At 39.1% G+C, this 25,411-nt stretch overlaps 1 protein-coding gene across 1 annotated transcript in view; it reads right to left on the bottom strand.

Annotated features, from left to right (window-relative positions):
• Positions 1 to 25,411, bottom strand: part of DOCK2 (dedicator of cytokinesis 2) — a gene marked incomplete at its 5' end in the record, with an annotated part of 121,592 nt that overhangs the window by 43,794 nt on the left and 52,387 nt on the right. The window contains one exon of the mRNA XM_010152277.1: positions 11,465 to 11,543. Within this exon, the coding sequence (XP_010150579.1) occupies positions 11,465 to 11,543 (79 nt within the window). The remainder of the gene's footprint in view (positions 1 to 11,464; positions 11,544 to 25,411) is intronic.

Raw genomic sequence — 25,411 nt, 5'->3', positions numbered from 1 at the left:
GTAGGGAATGCACTTTGCATATGTCAACTGCACTGGTAAAATGGAAAATTTCTCAAATCATTCCAGATTATGGGGAGAAAAATGAAGCGTTATTACAACAGTTAATTATTTATGCATTTAATAATTCCAAGTTCAATGCCACTTTTGTCAGAGACACACCCTAAAGACTCAATGCCCTCATTTATAAAATACATTTCCTTTTATCCTCAGATTACCCTATAATGGCTGAAAATACATGAGTCTTTGCATATTCAATAGCATATTCAAGGACCTGCAAGCTGTGAAGTACCAAAACTAAAACCTTGTGAGGCAACATAGCCTCTCAAGAGTAAAAAAAAAAAATGGCAAAACCAGATAGAAACAGATTTTTAAAATGCAAAAGATATGTTAGGAGACGGTTTTTGTTTTCTCTTAAGCCCACAGTAACATTCCAGGATGTGTTGTGTTTGAAGATGCCGTTAGGGAGCATGTGGTGGGGCGAAAGCGAAGCGTCGCAGCAGCAGGAGAGGAGCAGTGCTCCAGCTGGCATGACACTCGCCCTTTGCTGCTTGTCCACCTGAACTCCGGTGCCGAGTCATCAGCCAGGGACAGAGTACTGGGAGACACCGCTAGAGCTGAGAAGCGACCCGCCTCTGTAATTAGTTATCATTTGTTAATGGGAACTCCTGCGGAGATGCAGCATCGGCAGGAACAGCATAGGCTGGCACTGTGTGTCTTAACACTAAAATGTGGCAACGGAACCAGCTGAGCGTGGTGTTAACCCGACACGCGGAGAGGGCTGGAGAGCTGCCAGCACTCCTGCGTAAGGGCCAAGGGAGCTTAGAAGAAGAGGATCTCTCATTCCACTTTTTTTTCCACAAGGTGCCTTCCCCTAGAAAATGTGACGCTGCCCTATAGCAAAATGTGGAAGTAATTTAGTAAGATGTCTGGCCATCTCACAAGGAAGAGGAGCTCTGGATGAGTTTTCAGGATAACTATCAAGAGTAAACCCTGCTGCCTCCTCCTCCAGACACACCTTTGAAACCCACGGCTCTTTTGCACTACTGCCTACCTTTCTGCTGTTCTTTTCTCTACAGACATCTTCGCCCAGTTCTTTCTGATAACGTAGGAGCAACATGAAGTCTTTGGAAGACCTGAATTTCTGACAAATCACTGCAGATACTAAACGTACTCTAGCACTTCCTAAAACCTAACAGACAAGATGAATTTTTGATTTTTCCTTTTCTTGAAATATTAGAGTGCAAGCAAGCTCAGCCCCTTGAGACCAGGGACACACCGTATTTCAGATAGATACTGGCTTTGTTAGTTTGATTTTATAGAAAAATGGCACTTACCAACATTCCGCGTGTGCGCATAATTGCAGACTGTATGTAGTTACCACAGCTGTTGAGCTAGGTTAGCTAGAAATATCCTTTTTGGACCTTTAAATAACATTAACATTAACAACAAATAACATTAACAACCCCCACCATGGCAGGGGGGTTGGAACTAGATGATCTTTGAGGTCCCTTCCAACCCAAACCATTCTATGATTCTATGATTCTATGATTTATAAGAAATGACCCATTGATGTCCGTGATATGTGACATTCTCAATATGTGATAATTTCACCTCTTTCACATACTGCAATGTATCTCCTCATCACTTAAAACTAAATAACTTAAAATAAGCATCTGTCTTTTACTCTTTTAGGGAGCCTTTTGAGCTCACACAATTTTAAACAAATCAATAGCAAACCGTGTTTTAAGCAAACTGCTTAACTGGACCAGCCACAGATACTGAAAGTCAGTCACAAAGACAGCACGGACGGCTGATTCATGCAGTGTTAAAATTCCAAACTAATATTCAAGAAAAGTATTATGCACTGTCTCGTAGAATATCGTACTAGAAAAATACAAATTGCTAAAGAGAGGCATGAGCGGAATGTGAGGGCTAAAATTCAGCATAACTCACCAACTCATAAACACTAAAAATGAAGTAAAGCGTGCACTGCATTCTGTTTAAGTGGAGTCTCAACAAATACAGTTTTGAGGGCTACAACTCACTCGTAAATTCTGGAATCTACAAGCACAGTATTTAGGGCTTATTCCTATGGTATGGAGACCGGTTCATGACAGGTGTAGTGTTTTCTTTGAGGTGGAAGAGAGAGTATTAAGCATTTCAAAAGTAAAGAATTATGAAAATCCTTTGAGACCTCTGCCAGAATTTCTTTGCATTGGTTATGTACTTCAAAAAGACAGAACTAAGGTAGAAAATTTTCAGGTTAATGAAAACAAGTTTACAGAAGCTTTGAAGAAACATAGCACATGATATAAACCAACAAAAAATTGGTTTATTAATTTTTAGTCTTCAAAGATCTTCATGTCATAATCGTATTCTCTCCTTGGTTTTGTCATATGTTTCTTGTATAATGATATAAGTTAATAAAAATACTTATGAACAGTTTCTACTCCAGGTATCTACCATTCCTATGTTGCAAAACATCCCAAACCTCTGAAATAAGGCATTCCCAAATACAGTAAAAATTAGTTTCCTATATGTGAAATCTTCCAGAATATATCCTGTGTATTTCTTTCCATTCTGAGCAATATGTCCAAAGAAATTTGCAGATGAACATCAAAAAATCAATTAGTTTCCATAGAAACCTTAAAAAAAAAATCAATTACCACAGGTCAGTCTAGGAAGACCCAGCTGTATGTTGGTAGAAGGATCGAAGATGAACTTTGAACTCTGAAGTCTGATAACTTTCAAATGCACAATATGAGATGTAATAAATAAAAATATAACATTTCTAGTATTGCTCGTAGACTTAATGCAGCTAGCTCAATTTTCCAACGGTTGCATTATTCTGCATCAGCTATCTCCTAGGGCTTGCTACAATGTTTATCACTATCATACATCTTGTTTTGCACAATACAGTGCGTATTTTTCCCTGTAAGTTTTTAATGTGATGAAGCGTTTCATTTTGAGGTTTCTAACTTAAGGTTTTCAAATAAAAAATAAAGTTCTGTAAATCTGTTTGTGATGCCAAAACGTATTTCAGTACTGCCGAGTTATTAATGGTGCCTAACGTACGCAAGAACCATAGGAAAACCATGAAAAACAAGCATTTTCTTTAAAATCAGACTGACGTTATCATGGAATGTGGATTTTGCCTTTTATAGTAAAAATCTGTGTCAGGAATACAGATGATTAATATGAAATTATAATTGCTCTAACAGTACAGATATAGAAACATAATCCTTTCTAATGCCCTGTAAAAATACTGCTAACAGAAGGGAAGGGTAGGAAGGAACAGGAATCGATAGCACCGTATTTTCCAAAAGAGAAACTCTGATGGCTCTGCCTGACCACAGCAAAATGGTTTCTGTTTGTTCACTCCTCCCCATCCCTAATAGGTCAGAACCTGCCACCTCCAACCAGAAACACTATAAAACATTGCACAAAAAGTCATTTCCATGAATGAAGTGGCATTAAGGGCAGCAGTGGATGCTGACAGCATTACAGTTGCTGCTGTGTTCAGTCGCTGAACAGAAACATTACACAGAGCGTAGACTTAATAAACCAAAGCTGAGGGAGCCATGTGTTGACAGTGACAGACTGAAAATACTCTGTTCCCCTGGACAAAGTTAACGCCTAGCTAATGACACCAGCTACTAACAGAAACAATAAAATGCCATACGAGGTCTAAAGAGGTTCTGTTAAGGTAAATGTGCACATTGGAATATTTAACTGAAACACTGAAGTGAGCCATTAAACACCTATCTTCATTTTTTTGGTGATGAAGACTGGCTTTAGTTTCATTCCAACTAAATAAAATTAAGCGGAAAAAACCTTGCAAGTTGAAAAAGGGATTTCTGCTGATGGAAAAAAAACCCACCCAACCCAAAACTTGAAGCTCCTTTCCTAGTTCTGCATTCATAAAAAAGAGGAAAGTGCCAACAGTTCAGACACATCTGTTAAATAGAAAGGTCATTTAATTATTGTATTTCTATGTAACAACAAAGAAAATGTTAATTCACACTTGAACTTACTTTTTTTTTTTCCATACCTACATCTAGCTCCACATGGAGAGGCAATACTCTGCTTCAAAACTGAAGCACTAAATATTTGTTCCCTAAAAACTCTTGTGAATCAAAAAATGGCAAATCAATCACCCAGATGTTTGTCAGTATAAAATAGGGACGGGCATACAAAGCCACTTTTTTCTTTGGCGTAAAGGTATTTGGACTGCTTATGGAAAGCCACATGATTATTCATGCTTTGTTAACACCCTGGGGGCTACCCTTGAGGTATGCCTATAATTTTCTGTCTTCAAACAGAGTTTTCAGTCAAATGAAATTAGCATTTTTTGGTTGAATACGATGGTACAATTACCTCAAAAGGAAAAAGAGAGTTGTACTGCAAAGTCCCAGAACTGTCCTATTTATCACAAATTACTTCTCAGGCATTTATTGAGGATACCATGAATGTATATATTGCATAAGTACAGAACCACACAGTTTTTGTTATAATTAAACCCAAGATACTAGGGTGATATTCAGGGAACATTTTTTCCAAAAGATAATCTACAACTTTAACTATTTTTGTTTGTTTGTTAAGTCTCTTCTGAAGAACCATCTCAACTCCCACATCACAAGTCCAGAATTTACACGTCATGACGGTACGTCTGTTCTGCTGTCCTGCAAAAGCCCAGCTGCAAAGAAAAACCTAGACAGGTTGTCTCATCTCTGCATGTGAAATCGGCTAATCCTTAAAAATTTGTTACTTCATATGAAACAGCAGAAACGACAGCATTACAATCTCCTTTAAAATTGCTGAACACATCTGAAATCCCCTGCAATGACTGTATTTCCAAAGCAAATTTGTCTTAACTAGTGGAAAGTGGCAGTGAAAAAGAGTCAACCCTACCCTACACCACCCACCCCACCTCCGCTCCCCACAACCAACCAAAGCCAACCCGCAACCAGAGACACAAATCCTCTCACAGCTACACAACACCACCCTGACAAGGGAGCACCGAAGGTAAGCAAGCAAGTAGTGTGGATACTGGCTGGCTGACGAGACAGTTCTGCCATCAGTTAAGAGAATCCTTATGCTTGTTGTTAAAAAAAGTGTAATATTGAAAGCAAACCCAAAGTAGAAGAGGGAAGAAAGAAAATACTAGCAACTTAACGGTAACACAGGAAAGAGTTTTTACTGACACAAAATGCAGCAAAGGAGTAAAAGAAAAAACTGAACACCATTAATCATAGAATCACAGAATGGTTTGGGTTGGAAGGGACCTTAAAGATCATCTAGTTCCAACCCCCTGCCATGGGCAGGGACACCTTCCACTAGACCACGTTGCTCCAAGCCTCATCCAGCCTGGCCTTGGACACTTCCAGGGAGGGGGCATCCACAGCTTCTCTGGGCAACCTGTTCCAGTGCCTCCCCACCCTCTCCGGGAAGAACTTCTTCTTGATATCTAATCTAAACCTCCCCACTTTCCATTTAAACCCGTTATCCCTTGTCCTGTCACTACAGGCCCTTGTAAAAAGTCCCCCCCAGCTTCCTTGTAGCCCCTTCAGGCACTGGAAGGTGCTATAACGTCTCCCCGGAGCCTTCTCTTCTCCAGGCTGAACAAGCCCAACTCGCCCAGCCTGTCCCCATGGCAGAGGTGCTCCAGCCCTTGGAGCATCTCCGTGGCCTCCTCTGGACTCGCTCCACGTGGTCAATATCCTTCTGATGTTGAGGGCTCCACAGCTGGACGCAGCACTCCAGGTGGGGTCTCACCAGAGCAGAGTAGAGGGGCAGAATCCCCTCCCTCGACCTGCTGGCCACACTTCTCTGGATACAGCCCAGGATACGGTTGGCTTTCTGGGCTGCCAGTGCACGCGGCCAGCTCATGTTCGGCTTTTCACGTTTCAGCTTACGTATTAAGATACGTATCACCATGGTCTTCAAAAAAAGTCTAACCTCAGACCTGCTTTCCTGCTATTTTCTGTAGTTATCTTGTATATACCATCAATATAGCTCCTTACACCATCTCAACATATGCTCATTCTGAATAAAGATTCTTCAACTGTTAAACTTCCCATAGCTGAAAACCTTCAGTGACATGATTTTCACTTTAGTGAACTTCTTCTAGTTGTAAACATAGAACGTATATCTGGAAGGCAACCAGAGAGGTCAGCTAAGCCAGCTTCATATCCCAAGGCAAGATCTGCTAAACTGTCTCAGGCAGATGAATCCATTCTGTAGCATCTCTAAGCGAGAAATACTTCCTGGCCTTTCCATGTTACCTGTTTCAATACACAACTGTGTTTATATCTAACATAAATGCAAGTCAATAAGCTGTATGAACTAGAGACAGGAATAGAATATAAGCAGCTAAATATTGAAAGATTTTACCTATTCCAGTAATTCCTACTGAAACTCCAGATTCCTCTGTATTAAATCTTCATGTTCCAGTTTCATTTTGGTACTGAAGAACGTACACTAAAATATTCTGCATGATTCTTTCCTGTTGGTACTGTATCCATTCATAGGCTTGAGGTACCATGAATATTGTTGAGTCCTCATTCATTCTTGCTTCATGGTTTATTTCTGGTCAACCACTTAATGAAAACTCACTCCCTTCTCTCCTGTACAGTTATTTGCTCTCGAGCTAACAATTTTATCTTATCAGCACAACAGCAACTGTTCAGTGACGAGTACCTTTCAGCCAGTCCTTCATAGCTGTAGGTTTTGCTGTAGGATGACACTGGAGAACACCTGGCGTGGGCAGGTCTCTAACTGTGGCCTGTTTTCTGAGAGTCCTGACGAACATCCGAATAGCTCCAGCATGTAAACTCTGCGTGCAAAACTCAAAAAACCCCAGAGAGAACCACCTCCTCACCCAGCAGGCATATATTCTCTGCCACCAGGTAGCTATTTAACTACCTTTGAGAGTAATGATTCCCAACCCAGCCAGCAGCTCTGGCACTTCCTGACTGACCGCTGCAATGACAATCTCAGCATCAAAGCACTGGAATTTAAAAAAAGCCTCTTTACGTAGATGGACTCCGTGAACCGAACTTATCGCATACTAAGGGAATATTTCACAGGCCACCACTGCTGCGCTGTGCACACTCTGGTACTCCTCCCTGAGGTCCGTAACAGCTTCACCACTGCACCTGTGGCTTTATGTTTTTGCACAGTTTTAAACTTAAAGACTGTAACCCCTGTTCACCACAAATAGCACATCCTTGCCCGGGTCCTAAAGGATACCCCTTCTTTCCTAATGAGTGAAAAAATCAATTTTACTTTGCAAACAAGAAAAAGGCCAGGAACCTTTTTACCTCCACTTAACAACCTTCAACAGAGTAGCAAAATTTTTTCAGTGCTTTCCTTTCTTTAGATTTAGAATGTCCTTTTTTAGTTGCTCAATTACTCCACAGTCTACTTGTTTTGTTTGATTAGGTTGTCTGCTCTACACTGTCATGTAATCACCCAGGCAAGTGAAAAATCTTCAGATCTACTTCACTGTGCTTCAGACTGCTTTTTAAAATTTATTTTTTTTAATTAAGACTTCTCTTCAGCTATTTGTTAATAATCAGATTTGAAAACACCATCCTACAAACACTGTAAATCATTCATTCCTTTAGAAAGAACTTAAAGATGTAACTACTATTTTAAAAATCTTCATCAATATGCATCCCTCTTTTCCCCACCCAAATACATCCTATTTCTATAGTTTAAATTACCCTTAATCAGGAATATTAAACCAGTTTTCTCTGTTTTAGCTTCCAAATTCTTGAGACATTGTTCTCTCTGTATATCCCCGGTAGTCAGATGAAATTTAGATGCACAACTCCTATTCACATCAAGTGATTTGAATAATAATAACAGAGAGAGTTATTTGTAAAGAGCATTGCACGAGCTCACTAAAACCTGTCAGGTTGGGTGACAGCAGAAACACATTTCAAGATCAGATTTGTTTTCTGGAATTTGAAAAAGGAGTCCTAGGTACAGAGCTGAAGTTGCCCTCCATGGCATGCACTGCCTCCCTTCTGGTTTCAGGAAGCATATCCTACATGGACTGTAGTCAGCACCTGCCCACTGCTGACAGCCATAGAAGCCATCCGTGTGTCCCGTGGCTCTTTTTCCTGCATGCTCAGCTCATCCCCTGGTAGTCTCAGGACCTGGCCAAAACCATCTGAGGATAGGGATGGATGGGGGCTGCCCTTGCTCCATGGGCTGGCTATGGCAACGGACAGGCCATGGGGTCATCACGCTGGAGCTCTTGACAAAGTTATGCCACTTGCAGATTTTCTCCCAGATCAAAATAACAAAAGCAAGTTTTTTGTCTCCCATTCTTAATTTTTCTACATGCATGCAAAGAGACACAGAAATATAGCTACACAGAGAGATTCAAAGCTGGTTAGAAGTTTCGAATGCATCTCAATGACGTCTCAGCTTCCATCAGCTGACAGTTTTCCCCCACTGATACTTCTGGTGCCCTATGCATTTATTATCAAATAGCCTGAAGTGAATACTAAAGAAATAACATACCAGCATGTGCTTCCACCTGCAGCCTTACTGTATGGGCTTTGCAAATGCCTACATTCTCTGTGGAACATGAACCTATTGCTTGTTTTTATTAAAGCAACCGTTCCTCTAAAACTCCTAAATTTCTTTTAAATGCAGACATCTCAAAGGAATCCCAAAGATTTGTTTGCTTTTGAAGGAAACTGCATCTCAGAGTTTTGCTTTCATTCTCATCACTATTCCGTATCCAAAAAGCCTAACAATGAAGCAATGGATAAATAATAATGGCAGTAAGCTTGATTCAGAGTTCTCTTTTGCAAAGCAGCTGCTCAAACAAAAGCTACTTTATGGTATTAGCCTGTTAATACCCTAATTGAAAAAATAAAACCACAAGCACTGCAACAGGTGCACACAGAAGGATTGCTCATTTGTTTATTAACAGAAAATACTCCAAAAACTGAGCCAAGATATGTTGATATAAAAACAAATTGTCTCTCTTTCTTGGGATTTGTTTATTTTCTAGTGATGCAGAAAGTTTTCTTGGACAACAGCAAGTGACTTTGGTGTCTATGCTGTCAGCAAACAATTCAAGTAAGTGCAACCCACATGAAAAACTACACCTCCAGGACCAAAATTCCAACAGCCAGAAAGCACAGGACAAATAGACATGGATTTGCACTGCAGAGTAGGAAGAATTAAGCTGTGACTTCAAATGACAACATTTTATTAGAAAAATTAGTTGAAGTTATTTCTCCTTCCACTCCTTACTCTTTTTGTTCCTGCACAGTAGGCCTCAGTGCTTGAAAGTATTTTAAGAAAATTTTGTAACTTTAAGGAAAATATACTACGTTTAGGAACGACAGACTACTGTCTGATATAGAGATTTAAAAAAAACACCAACCATGTAAATATGCAAAAACAATAGAAGAATATTTAAAACATTAAAATACTCAGCTATCAATGAACTGAATAAGTCTACATAATAGTAGTATATAAAATTTTAAATTTAATTAAGATAAACAAAATGCTTTGCATTTTTCAGACCTTTTTTAGTTCAGTAGTAGCTTTTTAAATAGGTATATTTAGGGTACTGTTAGAATAAAAGCTTTTCAGAGCTTTTATTCGGGGGCGTGGGGCAGTAGAATCTATCTCCCTGACTTTTAATTGTCTCGTGAAAACTACAAGGGTACTGCAATTCTTTAGATGAGACTACTTATTCACTATAACGTTGTTTAGTTTGCTCAAAGCCTACAGATATTTGACAAGTCATGAATAAAAGAGAAGCATGAATACATTCCCTTGAACTACATGCTCCGTGTTGAACTACAACAGCCCTGGTTGTTTGATAACATTCTGGAACGCACAGAATTGCCACAGGAAACCGATCTGAAATAACAGTTCCAGGTTTAGGCTGCGGCTTTAACATATGAAAGAGGCAGTGTACACCTTAATAACATGTTGGCAGGTACAGAGTATTTATAGTAGTCTGCATGGTTTTGGTAGCCTACACATACTGATGTCCACCAGACCTATTCTATTTGCTTTTAAAAATTACTGACACGTTGTGCAGCAAACATGATCAAGTGCTGTTGAAATGATAGGTTACAAAATGGTTGTTGATAAATTGAAATAGCCTAAGAGACATTATATCATATGTCAAGGATGTGAGAGTTTCCAGCAGGGATATTTACTAAAAAGAAACCACGTTTGTCAGAAGAAACATCTTTCTCTGTAATTCGAAAACTTTAATTAACATCATACATATCTACGTTTGTAAAGTCACACCTTCTGCGGGTACAAAAATTCAACGAGTTAAATGGGGAAAAGACTCTCCGTTTCATACGTGAAAGCCATTGTTACTGAGTGTGAACTGAATGTTTCACCTTTCTTCCTATTTCTGTCTTTAAACTCTCCCTGTGAAACCACTTACCTGACAGCCCTGCAGCTGTTTGTGACCAAGGCATTGTACGTAAGAGTTGAGAGACCAATACTCAGTTTGTTCCACAGTCAGCCTACACATTCACTTGCAGGAGAAAAGAATCACCTAAACCAGTCTGCAAGTGGCAAGATTAACCACAAAATATAAACCCCAAGAAACCAAGAATGCAAAGCTCAGTTTCTCTGAACTCCTCTGTTCGGGTCAGTAAATTATTATTTAATGAACAGGTTAGATTTTTGTAATCAGGAAGCATTTCTGAATGTAAAAAGTTTGCTCTTAACTGAGTTAATATAAGAGTGAAATAGAACAGTTTTTCATACTATACTTTGCTGGGGTGTTTCCTGTCTATAGAACACACTATGATCAGGCAGCACTTAGTGACAAAACCTGGTTCTAAAACTGTATTTACATTCTAACAGCAATTCAATGAATGTGAAACTACAGACATTTTCATTTTTATCTGAACCAAGCCCAACATATGCTAAAATGCATGACCAATTAGTTAGGTTATGAAAAATAACATTGAGAAACCTAAAAAAAAATAACACCACCCTAATTTTAAATTATTTCAGAAAGAACTACAAAAAATAAAGGAAAATAAATAAATAATTATAGGCTTATCAGGGAAGACTACCAGTTAAAAATAAAAATAAATTCTAAGTGAGAAACACTCTAGGAATCAACCAAAGTTAAGCTCTTTCTGCCCTACATACACAGGAGTGACACTGGAAAGGCTCCATGCGTTACATCAAAGATTGCCTTTCCGAATACACTTGGTTGGCTAAGAGAAAAAAGGAAAAACGTTTCCTGCTTGCCAGTCGTGACAGAATCACAGTACAAAATACTCTGTTTGGGTGCCTTATCATAAATAATCAAAGTGCGACTTTCACGTCATACCAAAGATGGCCTAATCCTGCCAAGCTCAAATAAAAAGTCATTTGGATACTGATCTAAAGTACCAGGAGGGGCTCTGACAGGTCACTACCTCAACTCCCTAAAAACCTAAACACTTACTTGGACTTCAAAATTCATATTCTCCAGAAATTTCTGGTTCATGGTCTCTGCAAATTTGTTGATGGCTCTCAAGAAGACCCTGAAAAAGAAAAGTAATGAGACAGATAAATGAATGTAATCTCCAGGAATCTGTTCCAACCATGTGTTATAACGACGGAAACACACTTAAACGCTGAACACACTACAAGAAGTGAGGTTCACACACACCTGAACACAGCAGATGACATTCTGTGCAATGGCATGTTATTTAGAGTCTGCTATACGCTAAAAAAAAAGTAAGCCTGATTGTAAAAAAAAAACCAAACTCTTGATCTCCATTGAAAAATGCAGACAATATAACCTCTGATCCTCTGCTGCACTGTGTCCTTGAGAAAAGACAGAGAACAATTCTTTCAAACACAATTTTACCTCGAATGTGACACAACCGAATCATTTACAAGAGTGATATTGCCTCCCCCTCACGGGTTTGACAGCTGCAAGAGCTCAGTTAGGAGCTGCCACTGCATCTTCCCAATTAAAAGACATCCCATGCAGTTTTTGGTTTTCACACAGGTGGTGAGGGGAAGATGAGAACCCTGCCCGTCTTCCTCCTCAGCCTGATTATAAAAACACCTTCAATGCTGAGTTAATACACCGTTATTTCTTCCAAGAGGAAGAGTGTGAACATTATCCCTCCACCTCGAAAGGCAGCACCTATTTATGCTCGTTATTAACGCAGCAAGATTAAGTCACTTTTCTAAAGCCAATTTCTTTGTCTGACTTTCCAGCACAGCACATCTGTAAAATAAAAATCAACTGTAACTCTAAATATTCATAAAGTTTATTTAAGTAATTCAGTTTTGTTCTATTCACAATTTTGAAAACAAGTGATCCATATTCCTCTGCTTCACAGGTAACATTTTAAAAAGTTTTAAGTTGAAATATTTCTACGGGAAACAGTGTGAGTGACACCTGAAAGAGGGAACACAAGGAAAAAACAATCCTAACTGCCCACACACAATGAGTGTCAACTGGTTATTAGTCCCAGTCAGGAAGATCTAATAGTTAAAACAGACAGGTCCACAAATCCCCCAGGATCTTAGCATTTAGTAGCATCAGAAAAAGCAGTAATAAGGTAATTAGAATTATTAGCAAAAGATTGAGAGACCACAGGATATCCATGTTACTATCAAAGGAATGTTGCATCTTTGTGTTGGAGTCTGTGTGGTGTTCTAGCTTCCCATCTCAAAATAATAAATGCAAAAAGTAAAAAAAAGAGAGAAGAAAACAAGAAAATAAATGTGACAAAAGAATGATCAAACACATCTAATGGATTGTGCCCGAGACCTGGTTTCTTTAATCAGGGGACACGGCGACTGAGGAGGGATATACTAGAATCCATAAAATCAAAAGTACTGTGGTGATGAGAGACTTATCGTTCACTATTTCTCATACAAGCACTGGAGAGCACCAAAAATTATTTTTATGCTCGTCTTGCTCAGGTGTGCAACTCGTTTCTACAGGATGCTGTGAATGCTGGAGTTTTACACTGGCTCAAACGTGATCAGACACACCAAAGACAAAAACAGAGGACTACTAAAGGTCGTTGGTCACCGGAGGCTGGGGGAACACAGAAAGGAGCGTTACTTCTTCCCAGCTCTGTTACACTGTTCCTTAGGTGGCCATTCATAGTCACTGAAATGAATTTTGGTCTCAACAGCATGGAAAAAAATTGTAATGGCTAAATTCTGTTTAGAATTTTGGAAAGGGAGAGAGGTAAAGTTCAGCTTTTGGCAGGTGGATGACAGGGAATCCTATTTAAGCCACTCAGCAATAGTCCAACCCATCACACTGCTTCATCAGGGCAACAACTTGCCTGGCTAGGTCGAAACCCTTTGCTATGATTATAGTGTTCCACAAGGAAAACTTATTTGTGAAAACCTAGGAATATCTTCTTTTCATCCACCTAACATTCCTCTGTAATGTTGATGTGATCACGGGAATGAAGTAATTCACACATGATGTTACACCTTGCCAAGTCCTTTTGTTCTTATTTGGCCTGTGCTCAGTGGGACACTGCAGTTTTAACTGCTACAGTGCCTGTGGCACTGGAAGTGGACGGACTTCCAAGGGTGCTGTGTCGTTCTACTGCACCCTCCCACACACTCAGATGAGCTGCTTTCCAGTCTTCTAGGGCACAGTTTGATCTCATCTTCTAACGTTAGCTCAGCTAATCTTGCCAGCTCAATTAGGGGTCTGATCTGTGAAATCCTGAGTGTCATCAAATCATGTCAGGTTCAAGAAACCTAATTTTGCTCAATACTGTTCTTGCAGGCTATCACCACTCTGCTACGAACCCTCTGTATAATCACAGAACTGCTCTGTGAAACCATGGCAATTTTAGCCTGTGTTGGTTTGAACAGCCTATTGTACCTCCTTCTCAGCCTTTCTTACTCTGGAAAACGCGATTTCCTCTGCAAGCTGCCCCACACTACCCAAAGAAAATAAACACATGCTTCCCTAACGCTTCACTCACATGGGTACATTTATCTTTACAAAACGGCCTGATGCTTGACAAAAACAGTTTAAGATTTTGAAAAAAAAAAAAGGGGATTCGGAAAAGAATGGTCTACTTCAGAGAGCACAAAAAATTCACAGCTCGGCAGAATCATGGACACCCACACGTTATTCTGTCTGTCAGCATCCCCATTACTCTTCTGAGGAGGAGTTTTGTGTCAAGGCCTTTTTAAGCGTCATGTCTTTTCTGTAGAGCTATATTGCTCTAGATTCTCCTTTGATTTACAAAGCGTATTTCTTGCCAACTCATGTAATCAAATTCTTCAGCTTCGGCTGCTCAGAGTAGTGTTTCTCTTCACTCAAACTCTTTTGTTGGGGTAGAAGAGGGTGTTCTCCCTTCTTGAGACTTTTACTTTATTTTCAGCTTCTGTGTACTTACACATCACTCCAGCAGCTACAGTGAAACATGGCACCTAAATATCCTGTCTGGGCAGATTCTGGTATGGTGCTGATAATTTGTCTTACATTAAAAAACCCCACGCTTCCAGGGACTTGGTCTTTTAGCACAGAAATACCATGCAAATACAGTAGAAATAATCATAAGTTAAAGACCAATGCAATTTATTAGTGCAATTCTGTTTCATAATATTGACACACTTCTTGTGTGCCATATTTTAAAGTTTTTGTGAAGAGCTTGGGGTTTAATGTTAGCCATACATAAAAAGGCCCAAGGACACCTGAGAAATACTGAAGTACCTAATGTCCAGTTAAAATCAAACATTAAAAATACTTACAGGGTTCTATACAATGTAATAATATGTAAGCTATCTCCTGTGACTACCCCTTTCAATCACACAGATATTTTTATCTGACATACTGGAATGACACATCTGCAGAAGCATGCAATATTTCCAGGCTGTCAAGTTCCAAATATTTTTATACATTTGTATTTTGCCTAAAGGGTGTATCTATTTCTGTCATTGGAAGTCACTTAGGCAGTAAGCTGGAATTCTATTCCTGGCTCCTGTCAATGCCACGCTGTGCTACCTCCATAATTTCATTTCTGTATGCCTTAGTCGCCCCTTTCCCCAAAAAGGGGTATTGATTAACTAGCCACAAGTGGAAAGTTAAAAAGAAATTCATAAAACACTGAGATTTTGATGAAAACTAAAGAAAATATTATTTTAATTATTACTGACAGCATATTCCTATGGAAAGAACTAAACATTGCTCCAAGAGGAGAGAGTTAAAGTAACTTGATTGGAGAAGCCATCATTCCTTACATGATTATTCACATCATCAGTTATCAACCGACATAATCGAGAAGATACAGCTAGAAAAGAAATGGTAAAAAAGTGTTCCCAGAACAGCTCAGAAAAACACAATATGTACTGTCTGACTTCAGAAGAACTTACTGAGAAACATCACGGAAAGGGATTACCTGGCCACAGTGTAGTATAATTTCCCTTGCTTCTGTAACAGTCCGTTGGAGCTCACCTTTTCTCTCAACTTGGGGACTGCTGCTTAGTTTTGTTTTGCAAGTTTGGAGTGATCTAGACAGCCCAAAGGACTTGATTTCTCAGATAATGTCATTAGGTGATTTGTCTGTTTAACATTCTCCTCCTGTCACATTTTCCCTTGATTTTAATCATTGTACAGGGCTATAAATATGTTCTTTCAGGTGTTCAGTTATGACAACTTTTCTACAGTCACTTAATATGGCATTAAGTTCTCACCGGTTTAAATAACAGATCTACAATTGTGGAAATTCCTTTACCCATAATAATTTCCATGACAATTCCTGCATCTATAGGGACTGATGCTTCTAGTTCATACCAGTCTCTTGGGCCTGAATATTTATGGATGATCTTCAAAGGCCTGAGTCTCTGGGCTTAATCCGGGTATAAAAAGGCAAGATTTTGGCTTAGGACAGCAACAGAATTGCCATGGTTCAACTGCTGCTATCTCCTTTACCTTTCTAAATTTCCCGCTGCTTCTGCTTTGCTTTATTGTATTGTCAGAGAAATTTCTTTCACATTTTGGCTTCAAAGAAAGCCCAGTGAATAGAATCTTGTGCAGCTGTACTTGGTTTCAAACACTTGAGACGCGTGTATTAAATAGGGATGGAACAGCACTGTAAGCAACATATATAAATAATTTTAAGACAGACAAAGCTGAAAATTTCTAACACATCCTAAGATATAAATTTGATTTCAAACCGATTTTCCCTCAAACAAAATGAAACAGAGGGACTGAGATAGAGCAAAGAAACAATTTTGTATTCATAAACAACATGTTGTTAATTAAAGTAGGATTTCAAGGCTATTCTGCAGAAGATGATGACTCCCTATTTAACAGTAAAATAGGTCTGCACATTGTCCTTGCTTTTGAAGTGCAAATAAGTGATAAACCTAAAATAAAGATCTAGAACTCCCAAGTTATTTTGAGCAAACAAGTTAGAATTAGAGCATCGGCTTCTTGCAGCATAAAACAAAGAGATGATTACAGTGAAAAAAAACAAAATAAACCCCCAAACCCTAAATTGTCATTGCCTGTTCTCAGGTGCCTTTGTAAAAACTGGCCTTTTCTTGCACCCAGTTTCAGATATAGAACACTTCTTAGTCCACAAACCTATGTTGGGAAAGGTGCCTAAATCAGGTACTGATTCTCAAAATGATGAACTGACCTTTCCTCAGACTCTTACACATGAATTCTTTTAAAGCAGGGGTCCAACAGCAGTGAGATGCTCTTCAATGTCTTTTCAGCTTCAAACGACCAAAATTTGGGAGTTCACTGCTTCAACTTTGAGATGATTAATCCAGATACTGAGGTGAAGGCTGAATTCATTCCCTTCAATATTTATGAGCAGCAGCTCAAACTCATGTTTGCTATGTCGTCTAAAGCTGTGATTACGCTGATGTAATGACAGGTGGGAAAAAACCAATCAATTGCAAACTTCTACTGGATAATCAGACACAGAAGAACAGAGATAAGCTTCAGAAGAATATTATTTCCTGTGTTGTTGTGAAAGCTCTTACTGAAAGAAACCATTAAAATGCTGGAATATATATTTTTTTAAAAAATCACGTCTGAAAACCAATGAAGACACGAGCGGTTTTTAAATCACAGAACAACAACTCACAAACCCTAAGTGCTTTTCCTTCAGAGAATTTGTTCCACAACTTAAAGTCAGAAGAAGTTACACTAACTTCAGTTCGGCAGACTTTTTTGTGCGTGTGTAATCCCCAAAGGCTGATCAATTAGTGCTTTCACCAGTGAAACCTCTGCCTGAGCAGATGAGGAAGTTAAGGGCAGCTCTTTCTAAGCTTAGAAGATGCACTGACTATTTTTTTGAACATCTTTTCTGAGTTCTGATAGGCATGTTCTTGCCAGCGTGCCAATTATATGAGATCTGGAGTAGGCAATACCAGAGCTGAAATAATACTCCCAAAAAATTTATGTTGACTTCGTATTAGCATCCTCAAACTGCTTTGCAGAAGCCACCTGATAGATATTTTAACATGTAGCAAGCACAAAGGAGCTGAGGTCAACTTATTCTCTTGTGGGCTTCTCCCATCTTTCCTCTTCTTGCGTGCAAATCTAGAAGAAGCCATGTTAAATAAAGAGGAGACTAGCACGGCAGGTCAGTCCCAATTCCGAATGCTGATCATGGTCAACAACTGAAACAGTGATCAGCAATCTTAAATTAAACTTGGAAAATATGAAATGCACAGAAGAGAGACCAGATAAGCAATCAGTGTGAGAGGAGAGATTAAAAATACACATCTACTATTTTGGTGACCGAAACAGAGCAGCAGTAGAAAGCCTGAAAAAACAGGTGAAAAGATAATAACAAAAAATCTTTACAGAGCAGCAGCAGAAATTATCTCCTAATAAAGTGGCAAGCTATCATTGATTTAGAAATGAAGGGCAATGCAAGATGGAAACACTATTTAAAAACCTTGTAGCTATGCGAAACCTAGTTATTAAGAGCACAATAATCACAACACTTAGGAAGCAATCCACTTCCATGGTAACTGGAAAATATGGCCAATGGTACAAAGAAAGTAATATAATTTAAATATATTTCTCCCCTGTGTCAAATTCTTATCTCTATAGACTGAAGAATATTTTTTTTTACATTCATACTGAATTCAAATAAAAGCGATTGCCATTTTCCTAAATTCTTTTCCAATGTACAGCCAGAGAGTTTATGCAAATGGCATGGTCAGAAAATAACTGCTTAAAAAATAACTGCTATCCAGCTTCACTTGTCTCAATTACAAACTGTGTGTTATGTACAATTCATTTTCTTTATTAGTATTATTTGAAAATTTACCTTGAATAGCTATGCCAAGCATAAGAAATAATACATGCTGTAATGTATCAGAGTTAATTTGACAGAAGTACAAAAGCAATACCTAGAGAAAGGCAAGAACGAGCAATCACTTTGATGCTATACAACTCAAGTTTCCATTTGAGATCTCTGGACTTTGCCAACAGTCTCTTTGTACGTAGCTTTTCCTTCAGCATCTACCTCAAGCATGTTTTGAAGACTGCTTATCTCCCATTTAGGAATCAAAATACACCTTCAAAACTGCATATTAGGTACATAAATATGCCAAACTCTTTTGAATACGTGATGTTTAGCATGCTTTAAGAAACTTCGTAGCTTTAAAACTAAGTGTACAGAAAGTGTCATAATGGACTGTGATGTAAGTAACTTAGTTTGGAAGGTATTTTCAGTATTTTTTTCATACACTGTGAGCATCTTCTCAATTCAGTCTACTTTCCTTCTTTGTGCATTCCAGATAATTGTTTGCAGAGTAGAAATACTCTGAATTTAAAAAAATAAAATTAAAAATCGTATGGTGTCTTGGGCAGTACATCAGATCTGGGAATAAGATGCAAAGCTGAAAGCCAGTTAGTAAACATGGGTGTAATGCCTTAACATGGATAATTCAGGATGCTGTACACTAAGAAAAACTCCCATGGTGTTCACTGTTGAGCAAAGTTTGAATTCATATTGTGAAAAACCTTCTCTATTCTTCCACTGATTTTTGTTTTTCACCTGCTGACACTAATTTACACTTACTATAATATCGGTACATACCATTTAATCTTCATTTCTAAACGTCTGAGAATGCTGCAGAGGTGATACTTTGGTAACCGGTGTCATGGACGGTTCCAGGGCCTATTTCTAGAAATACTTTTATTATTTCACACATGAACTGGAGAATTACATGAAACTGATGGGTGACACTGTGGATAATGCTACCTCTGGTTTGTTTGTTATTTGTGTTTCGCTCTGTATTTCATTCATAATCTCACCATTAAACTCTAAAGACAAAATGCAGGATTTGGGCCCTTTTTTTTTTTTTTCCTTTTACCCTGTTACATAAGCTTTTGGTATTTCACAGAATCATAAAATGGTTTTGCACTGTATTTGTTGGATTTGAAATCCCTTCTCTGTACCTGCATTTAAGTTTAAAATAGTACATGTACTTTGATTCTTCAGGTATTCTCATTGAAAATATTTAGCAAATGAATGCCTTTTGTCTAGAATCCATAATTTCTTTATCTTTATGGTTTTCTGAAGCTAAAAATACAATCTGTAATTACAGGTACAGACAACTATGCCTCTGCCTCTTGCCTAATTGGTGCTCACTTGAGCTTACTGCTTTACAACCAAAACTGTATCAGTGCAAAAGAAGTTGCACTGAGTCAGCAGCTTACGACTTTTTAAAAAATCATTATGCAGCAAAAGCATAATACACCAGCAGGGTTATTTTGTGGTCTTGCTGCTTAAAAATATGAAACTAACTGCTCAAAATATTGTTAAGTATGATAAAATTGTGTATATTTAATTTCCTGAAAATCTCTCTTAAGATATGAAAAGCTGGCCAAAGCTACTTGTCAGAAGGAGGAACACTGAAAGATTGCTCAATAGCATTTACAATACCTGATGAAAATTATGAATACTGGATTTGTATTTTCAGTATTTTCTGTAGTGACTTATTTAAACAGTTTATGTGGGTAAAATCTCCATTATTTTTTTACTGATTTGCACGTATGTTCTACAGAGTGGAAAATACTACTCATTGTCTTAATCCGCAAATGTTTTAGTAAAATTAAAATACTTGAAAACACACAAAAATTAATTTATAACAGGTCACACAGAGAAGAACCTTAGGAGATTTCTATATGGAAGTGAAAGTTGCATCTAGCAAAAATAACAGTTTATCTTCCTGACTTTCTGAAAACATCGAAGTAACAAGAAGCTGTTCTGTGCTGAGATGCTCTCTTCACTCAAGACTTTGCTTTCAGTTCAAGAAAGCTCATACTCTAGAAGCAGGAGCATCCCAGTAGTCGATACCAAGATGAGACACTGTGCAGTGGGAAATAGGTATCATGTCACAGCATGTTTTCTCTCTGCATTTTAGATAAGAGACTAAATGACTGCAGTCAAAACCTAACAGGCATCCACTGTGTACCATGACCACGATACCAACCTCCTATCTTGCTGAGTGGATGGTCTGCTGCAGTCATCACATATATGTTTCAATTCTAGAAACACAGGTAATTCCACAACATGGGTAACTACAAGCAACATTCAGAGTTAGTGAAGGATAAGCATCCTGTATGTAGTAGTTGGTGCTGGAAAGGTGCAAATAATTGAAAAGTAGGGTTACATCAGGCACAGCCAGGCTCAGACACCTACAGATGGAAGAGACCTTCTCGGCTGGGCTTGTAACTGACAGCAAAGCAGTAAGTGGCTCAGTCAGACATACCAGCCACAGCTGGAAGTGTAACTCTTCGTAGAAGTACATTTACAACCCACGCTGAAACAACTGCCTCTTCTCTTCATCTGCCTTATTCCATCTCCCAAGGACTAACCTTATGCCATTTGCCCTACTGCAAGTACCGACTTTTGTAGTGACTGAGAAAGGCAACTAGGAAACAGGCTTACCTAGAGTTAACGGAAAGATACACATCGGAGAATACTGAGACAGTGTGTACCAAATACCCCAGCAAGAAAAAACAATAAACAAATAAATAACATGTCTTTTGCCTCTGAAAGTGACGTTTTATTAACAGGGAAATTGCACTTCAGCAAGGACGTTTTTATTCTCATTGCAAAAGCAAACTGTCCAAGGACACAATTAAAGCACAACTAAGCACTACAAACCGTTGGAACTTGTTAAAATACTTCATTCACCCTTCTGGGCCCATGCATATAAAAAATATTTTCATTAGATATTTATACTTCTTGCTTAAAATACTTTTTCACATATTAAAATTACAAAGCTCTGCCACATGCCATAACCCGATGTGTAAACACATCCTGACCCCTGAAAATCCAAACCCTTGAGAAAAACAACTGCATTTCTGGCAAGCATGCCTAGGCCAGTTAAAGTTGCCATGGGAAAACCAGACCAAAGAAAGGAGTTACTTGGATACAACAAACCAGCCTTTTAAATTCTGCCTTATTTGTGCAAAATAAACTGCAATGCTGTCATCCAACCGTAGTTACATAAATGAATCTTAACTCCCAATACATGTCAGTGTGCGCTGGCAGCCCAGAAGGCCAACCGTATCCGGAGAAGTGTGGCCAGCAGGTCGAGGGAGGGGATTCTGCCCCTGTACTCTGCTCTGGTGAGACCCCACCTGGAGTGCTGCGTCCAGCTGTGGAGCCCCAACATCAGAAGGATATTGACCACTTGGAGCGAGTCCAGAGGAGGCCACGGAGATGATCAGAGGGCTGGAGCCCCTCTGCTATGGGGACAGGCTGAGAGAGTTGGGGGTGTTCAGCCTGGAGAAGAGAAGGCTCCAGGGAGACCTTATAGCACCTTCCAGTGCCTGCAGGGGCTACAAGGGAGCTGGGGGGGACTTTTTACAAGGGCCTGTAGTGACAGGACAAGGGGTAACGGGTTTAAATGGAAAGTGGGGAGGTTTAGATTGGATATCAAGAAGAAGTTCTTCCCGGAGAGGGTGGGGAGGCACTGGGACAGGTTGCCCAGAGAAGCTGCGGATGCCCCATCCCTGGGAGTGCCCAAGGCCAGGCTGGATGAGGCTTGGAGCAACCTGGTCTAGTGGAAGGTGTCCCTGCCCATGGCAGTGGTGTTGGGACTAGATGGTCTTTAAGGTCCCTTCCAACCCAAACCATTCTGTGATTCTACGATCTTTGATAAACAAGAGTTAAAATTACCTAAACTACTTGTATTTTTTTTCCTCTTAGGTTTAAATACATAAAAGCCCTTTTTTATTCTCTGAAAGACAAATAATAAGCCAGGCAAAGTTTTATGCAAGCTGTTAAAGCATAGCTGGATAGAATAAATCTGAGTTTTCTTCTGCTTTCCTATGAGCACAGAAACACTTCACATTAATAATCCAAGAATTACAGTTGAAGATTTTTTTTCTTATTGTCCTAATTAAAATGGCATTCTTGATTTTAAAATCTCATCACATTCATTCTAAACTGAAGACAATAATACAGCACCAGCTGGAGCAAAGGCTAACGTGTACTCTAATGAACTGCATTTGTGTACCCTGTGTATAGAGAGGTCTGTTGGTGTCTGTGAATAGCCACAATGCCCACTGACATCCATACACACATCACACAGACCAATACTTCTAAAACTTGAAAATACGACACGGTTTCATTTCCATCTGCAGACAGATGGACAACCGAGAATCAGTTCTAATATTTGAACTAATTTGGTATTTTTTTTTTCCCTTCCAAGATATTCTAGGAAATCTAGTGAGTTGGTAGCAGAAACAGAGTTTGTAGCATCTCTCCCATAAATACTTAAGCTTCTTGCTTGAAAAAGGCATGCTTCCCCACCTTCTGCCAACTGTGCTTAGTCTCCCTTCTCCCCCAAACTATCATAAATACCATTCTTGAATAATATGCTTAAATTGTGACTAGCAGGCGTTCAGGTTTTCTCTTCAGAAAACGTAAAAGAAAAATCAGCCCAACAGCCACCAAATTTGTTCCGTGTGCTTGTTAGTTAAAGACTGAGACTACAACTTTAAAAATGCCATCTTCTCAGAATGCACATTTTGTCGAGTTTCACAGGACAACAGTCTAAGCAGCTAGTTCTCCTGAAAAGAACTTTTTCTATTTAACAGTAGAGTTGTTCAGAAACATGCATACATATAGTGTGCAAAACGTGGTTTTCAGAAGTCGTGTTTAACGGAGCCACGAATGATCTATGACAAAGCCCAGGTCTGGAATCCCTTCTGTCCCTTAAAAAGAAACGCCAACAGTCCCTTGCTAGGTGACGAATAGGAGCTTACTCTGCCTTATTTTACTGGTCAGCTGGGACCTAACGATACCAAGGGAATCTATAGTTCCCGGCAGTCTGAGAAATTAAGTACTTGGGGGTGCAGGTGGCACCAATTTGAAGCCATAATGAGATTTTGCTGAATTAATAATGCTGCTACAACATGTGAGCTACATGAGAAGCAGGTCTTGAGGGTGTTACAAAGCAGCTCATCAGCAAAGAAGCAGCTATTTTTAGTATGTATAAAGAAAGAAAATTGGCAAGATTTCCAGCTGTTTCGCCAAATACCTGCAGTGCTAAACCTTTCAAGATGGACTTAAAAGAGGGCTGGGGAACGCTTGACTCTGACAAATGTCTGAAAACACTTGGATATAAAGGTAATGAAAACATATTTTAGAAAAAGCCTAACTACTCGCGTTAGAAAATACCCTACAGTGTTATTTCACATGAGCTATTCAGTAAGTAGGATCTGACCTTGAAACATAGTGGTGAAAAACTGTTACCTTTTCTTTTAAAATATCAGAATATCTAAATATCATAGAATCACAGGATGGTTTGGGTTGGAAGGGACCTTAAAGACCATCCAGTTCCAACCCCCCTGCCATGGGCAGGGACACCTTCCACTAGACCAGGTTGCTCCAAGCCTCATCCAGCCTGGCCTTGAACAAATAATGTCAACAATATAAAAAATAATGTCAACAATATAATATAAAAATTAATGTCAACAAGGTTCAGAAAACAACTCAAATGGACACACAAACAATGAAAGTGCTTACTAAGCTACTACAGACTGGACACTAACCAAAACTGATTCCAAGTACCAATGATAAAAAGAAATACTTTCAAACTCTATCTGAGCAATAAGCATTTCACAGCCCAGAGGAACAGAAGGAGGGATGTGAATACTTCCCTTTAGTTGCTAACCTCCAGCCATTTCTTTTATTCAGCCAATCTGACTCCCTGTGCACTTCATGTTGACAATACGGAACAGGAATTTCCTGGGAGGAATTATGTGCCTCTAAATTAAAATTATGACCAGCTGAGAGATAAGCAGACTACATGGTATTACCTAAACCAGCAAAGCATTTCCCCACTAATGCCATGTATCTAAGAGTTACTGCTTTTAATAAACTAAAAGCCATTAGTCTAACTATCACAAGTGTAATAAAGTGCACATACCAGCAGTAGCAACTAGTAAGAAGTGTGCAGAAAGCAACTCTCATTAGAACAAAAGTTAATTAAATCTACAGTGGAGGATCACAAAAATAACTCAGATATTATATCCCCATGACCTCAATAAGGATTTTACTATTTCCCGAAGTGTTTTGCCCCATCTAGCAGGCCACAAAAAAGTGTTCTTCCCATCTTGCTGTTAATGGAAGAAGGGGGAAAAAACCCCCAAAAAAAGTAGTTCATTCCACTTTTTGTTTCTCAGTTGCTAATAGAGTAGTCCCAGTCCAGTGACACTGGCACATACAGCCTCTGCCTCCTTCAAATGGGCCTTGGGAATCAGAACATGTTTTGAGGGCAAACTGCACGTTATGTATAACGATGACTTAGTAAATTGAATTAAATCATTTTATCCTGACACAGGAAAGCTTGACGAAGTAAGTTCAGTCAACTAAGATTCTACTCTCATTCTTTCAATGCTCCTACCACAGTTTCTCCTCAACATGAATGTGTCCATTCTCCCTTCCCTTTGGACAGAAGCATCTCCCTTCGCAGATGGCATGCTCTCTCTTTCTCTAAAAAAAACCCCAAAACAACCCCCCAAAAAAAACCCCAAACCAACCAACCAACCAAAAAACAATAACAAACAAACCCATGGCCTTCAAAGAAGTAATTTTCTCATTGTTCTGCCCTTCTATGCCAGACAACCAACATTTAGTAGAAATATCCCTGATATCACACATGCACTGTTAGTCTTTCAATATGTATGTAGAAGCGTAATTAGTTGTCTGCACATCAGGAACTCCTTTTACCCACAAACAGGACCAAACTTGCAGTACTAGTTAAACCCTTCCCTCTCCTCTGTCTCTAAACAAAATGTACTCTGACTGTACATTTCTGTACTGCAGTATATCCTACAGCAAAATCCCTCCAATGCCCACTTTTCCTGCTGGGTACAAAATACAAGAGATAATCCGGGGGAGACTGTCAGGCT

The sequence above is a fragment of the Eurypyga helias genome, unplaced genomic scaffold (genome assembly GCF_000690775.1).
Source record: "Eurypyga helias isolate BGI_N326 unplaced genomic scaffold, ASM69077v1 scaffold10590, whole genome shotgun sequence".
Lineage (NCBI taxonomy): Eukaryota > Metazoa > Chordata > Aves > Eurypygiformes > Eurypygidae > Eurypyga > Eurypyga helias.
This window is presented reverse-complemented; position numbering and strand designations above follow the sequence as displayed.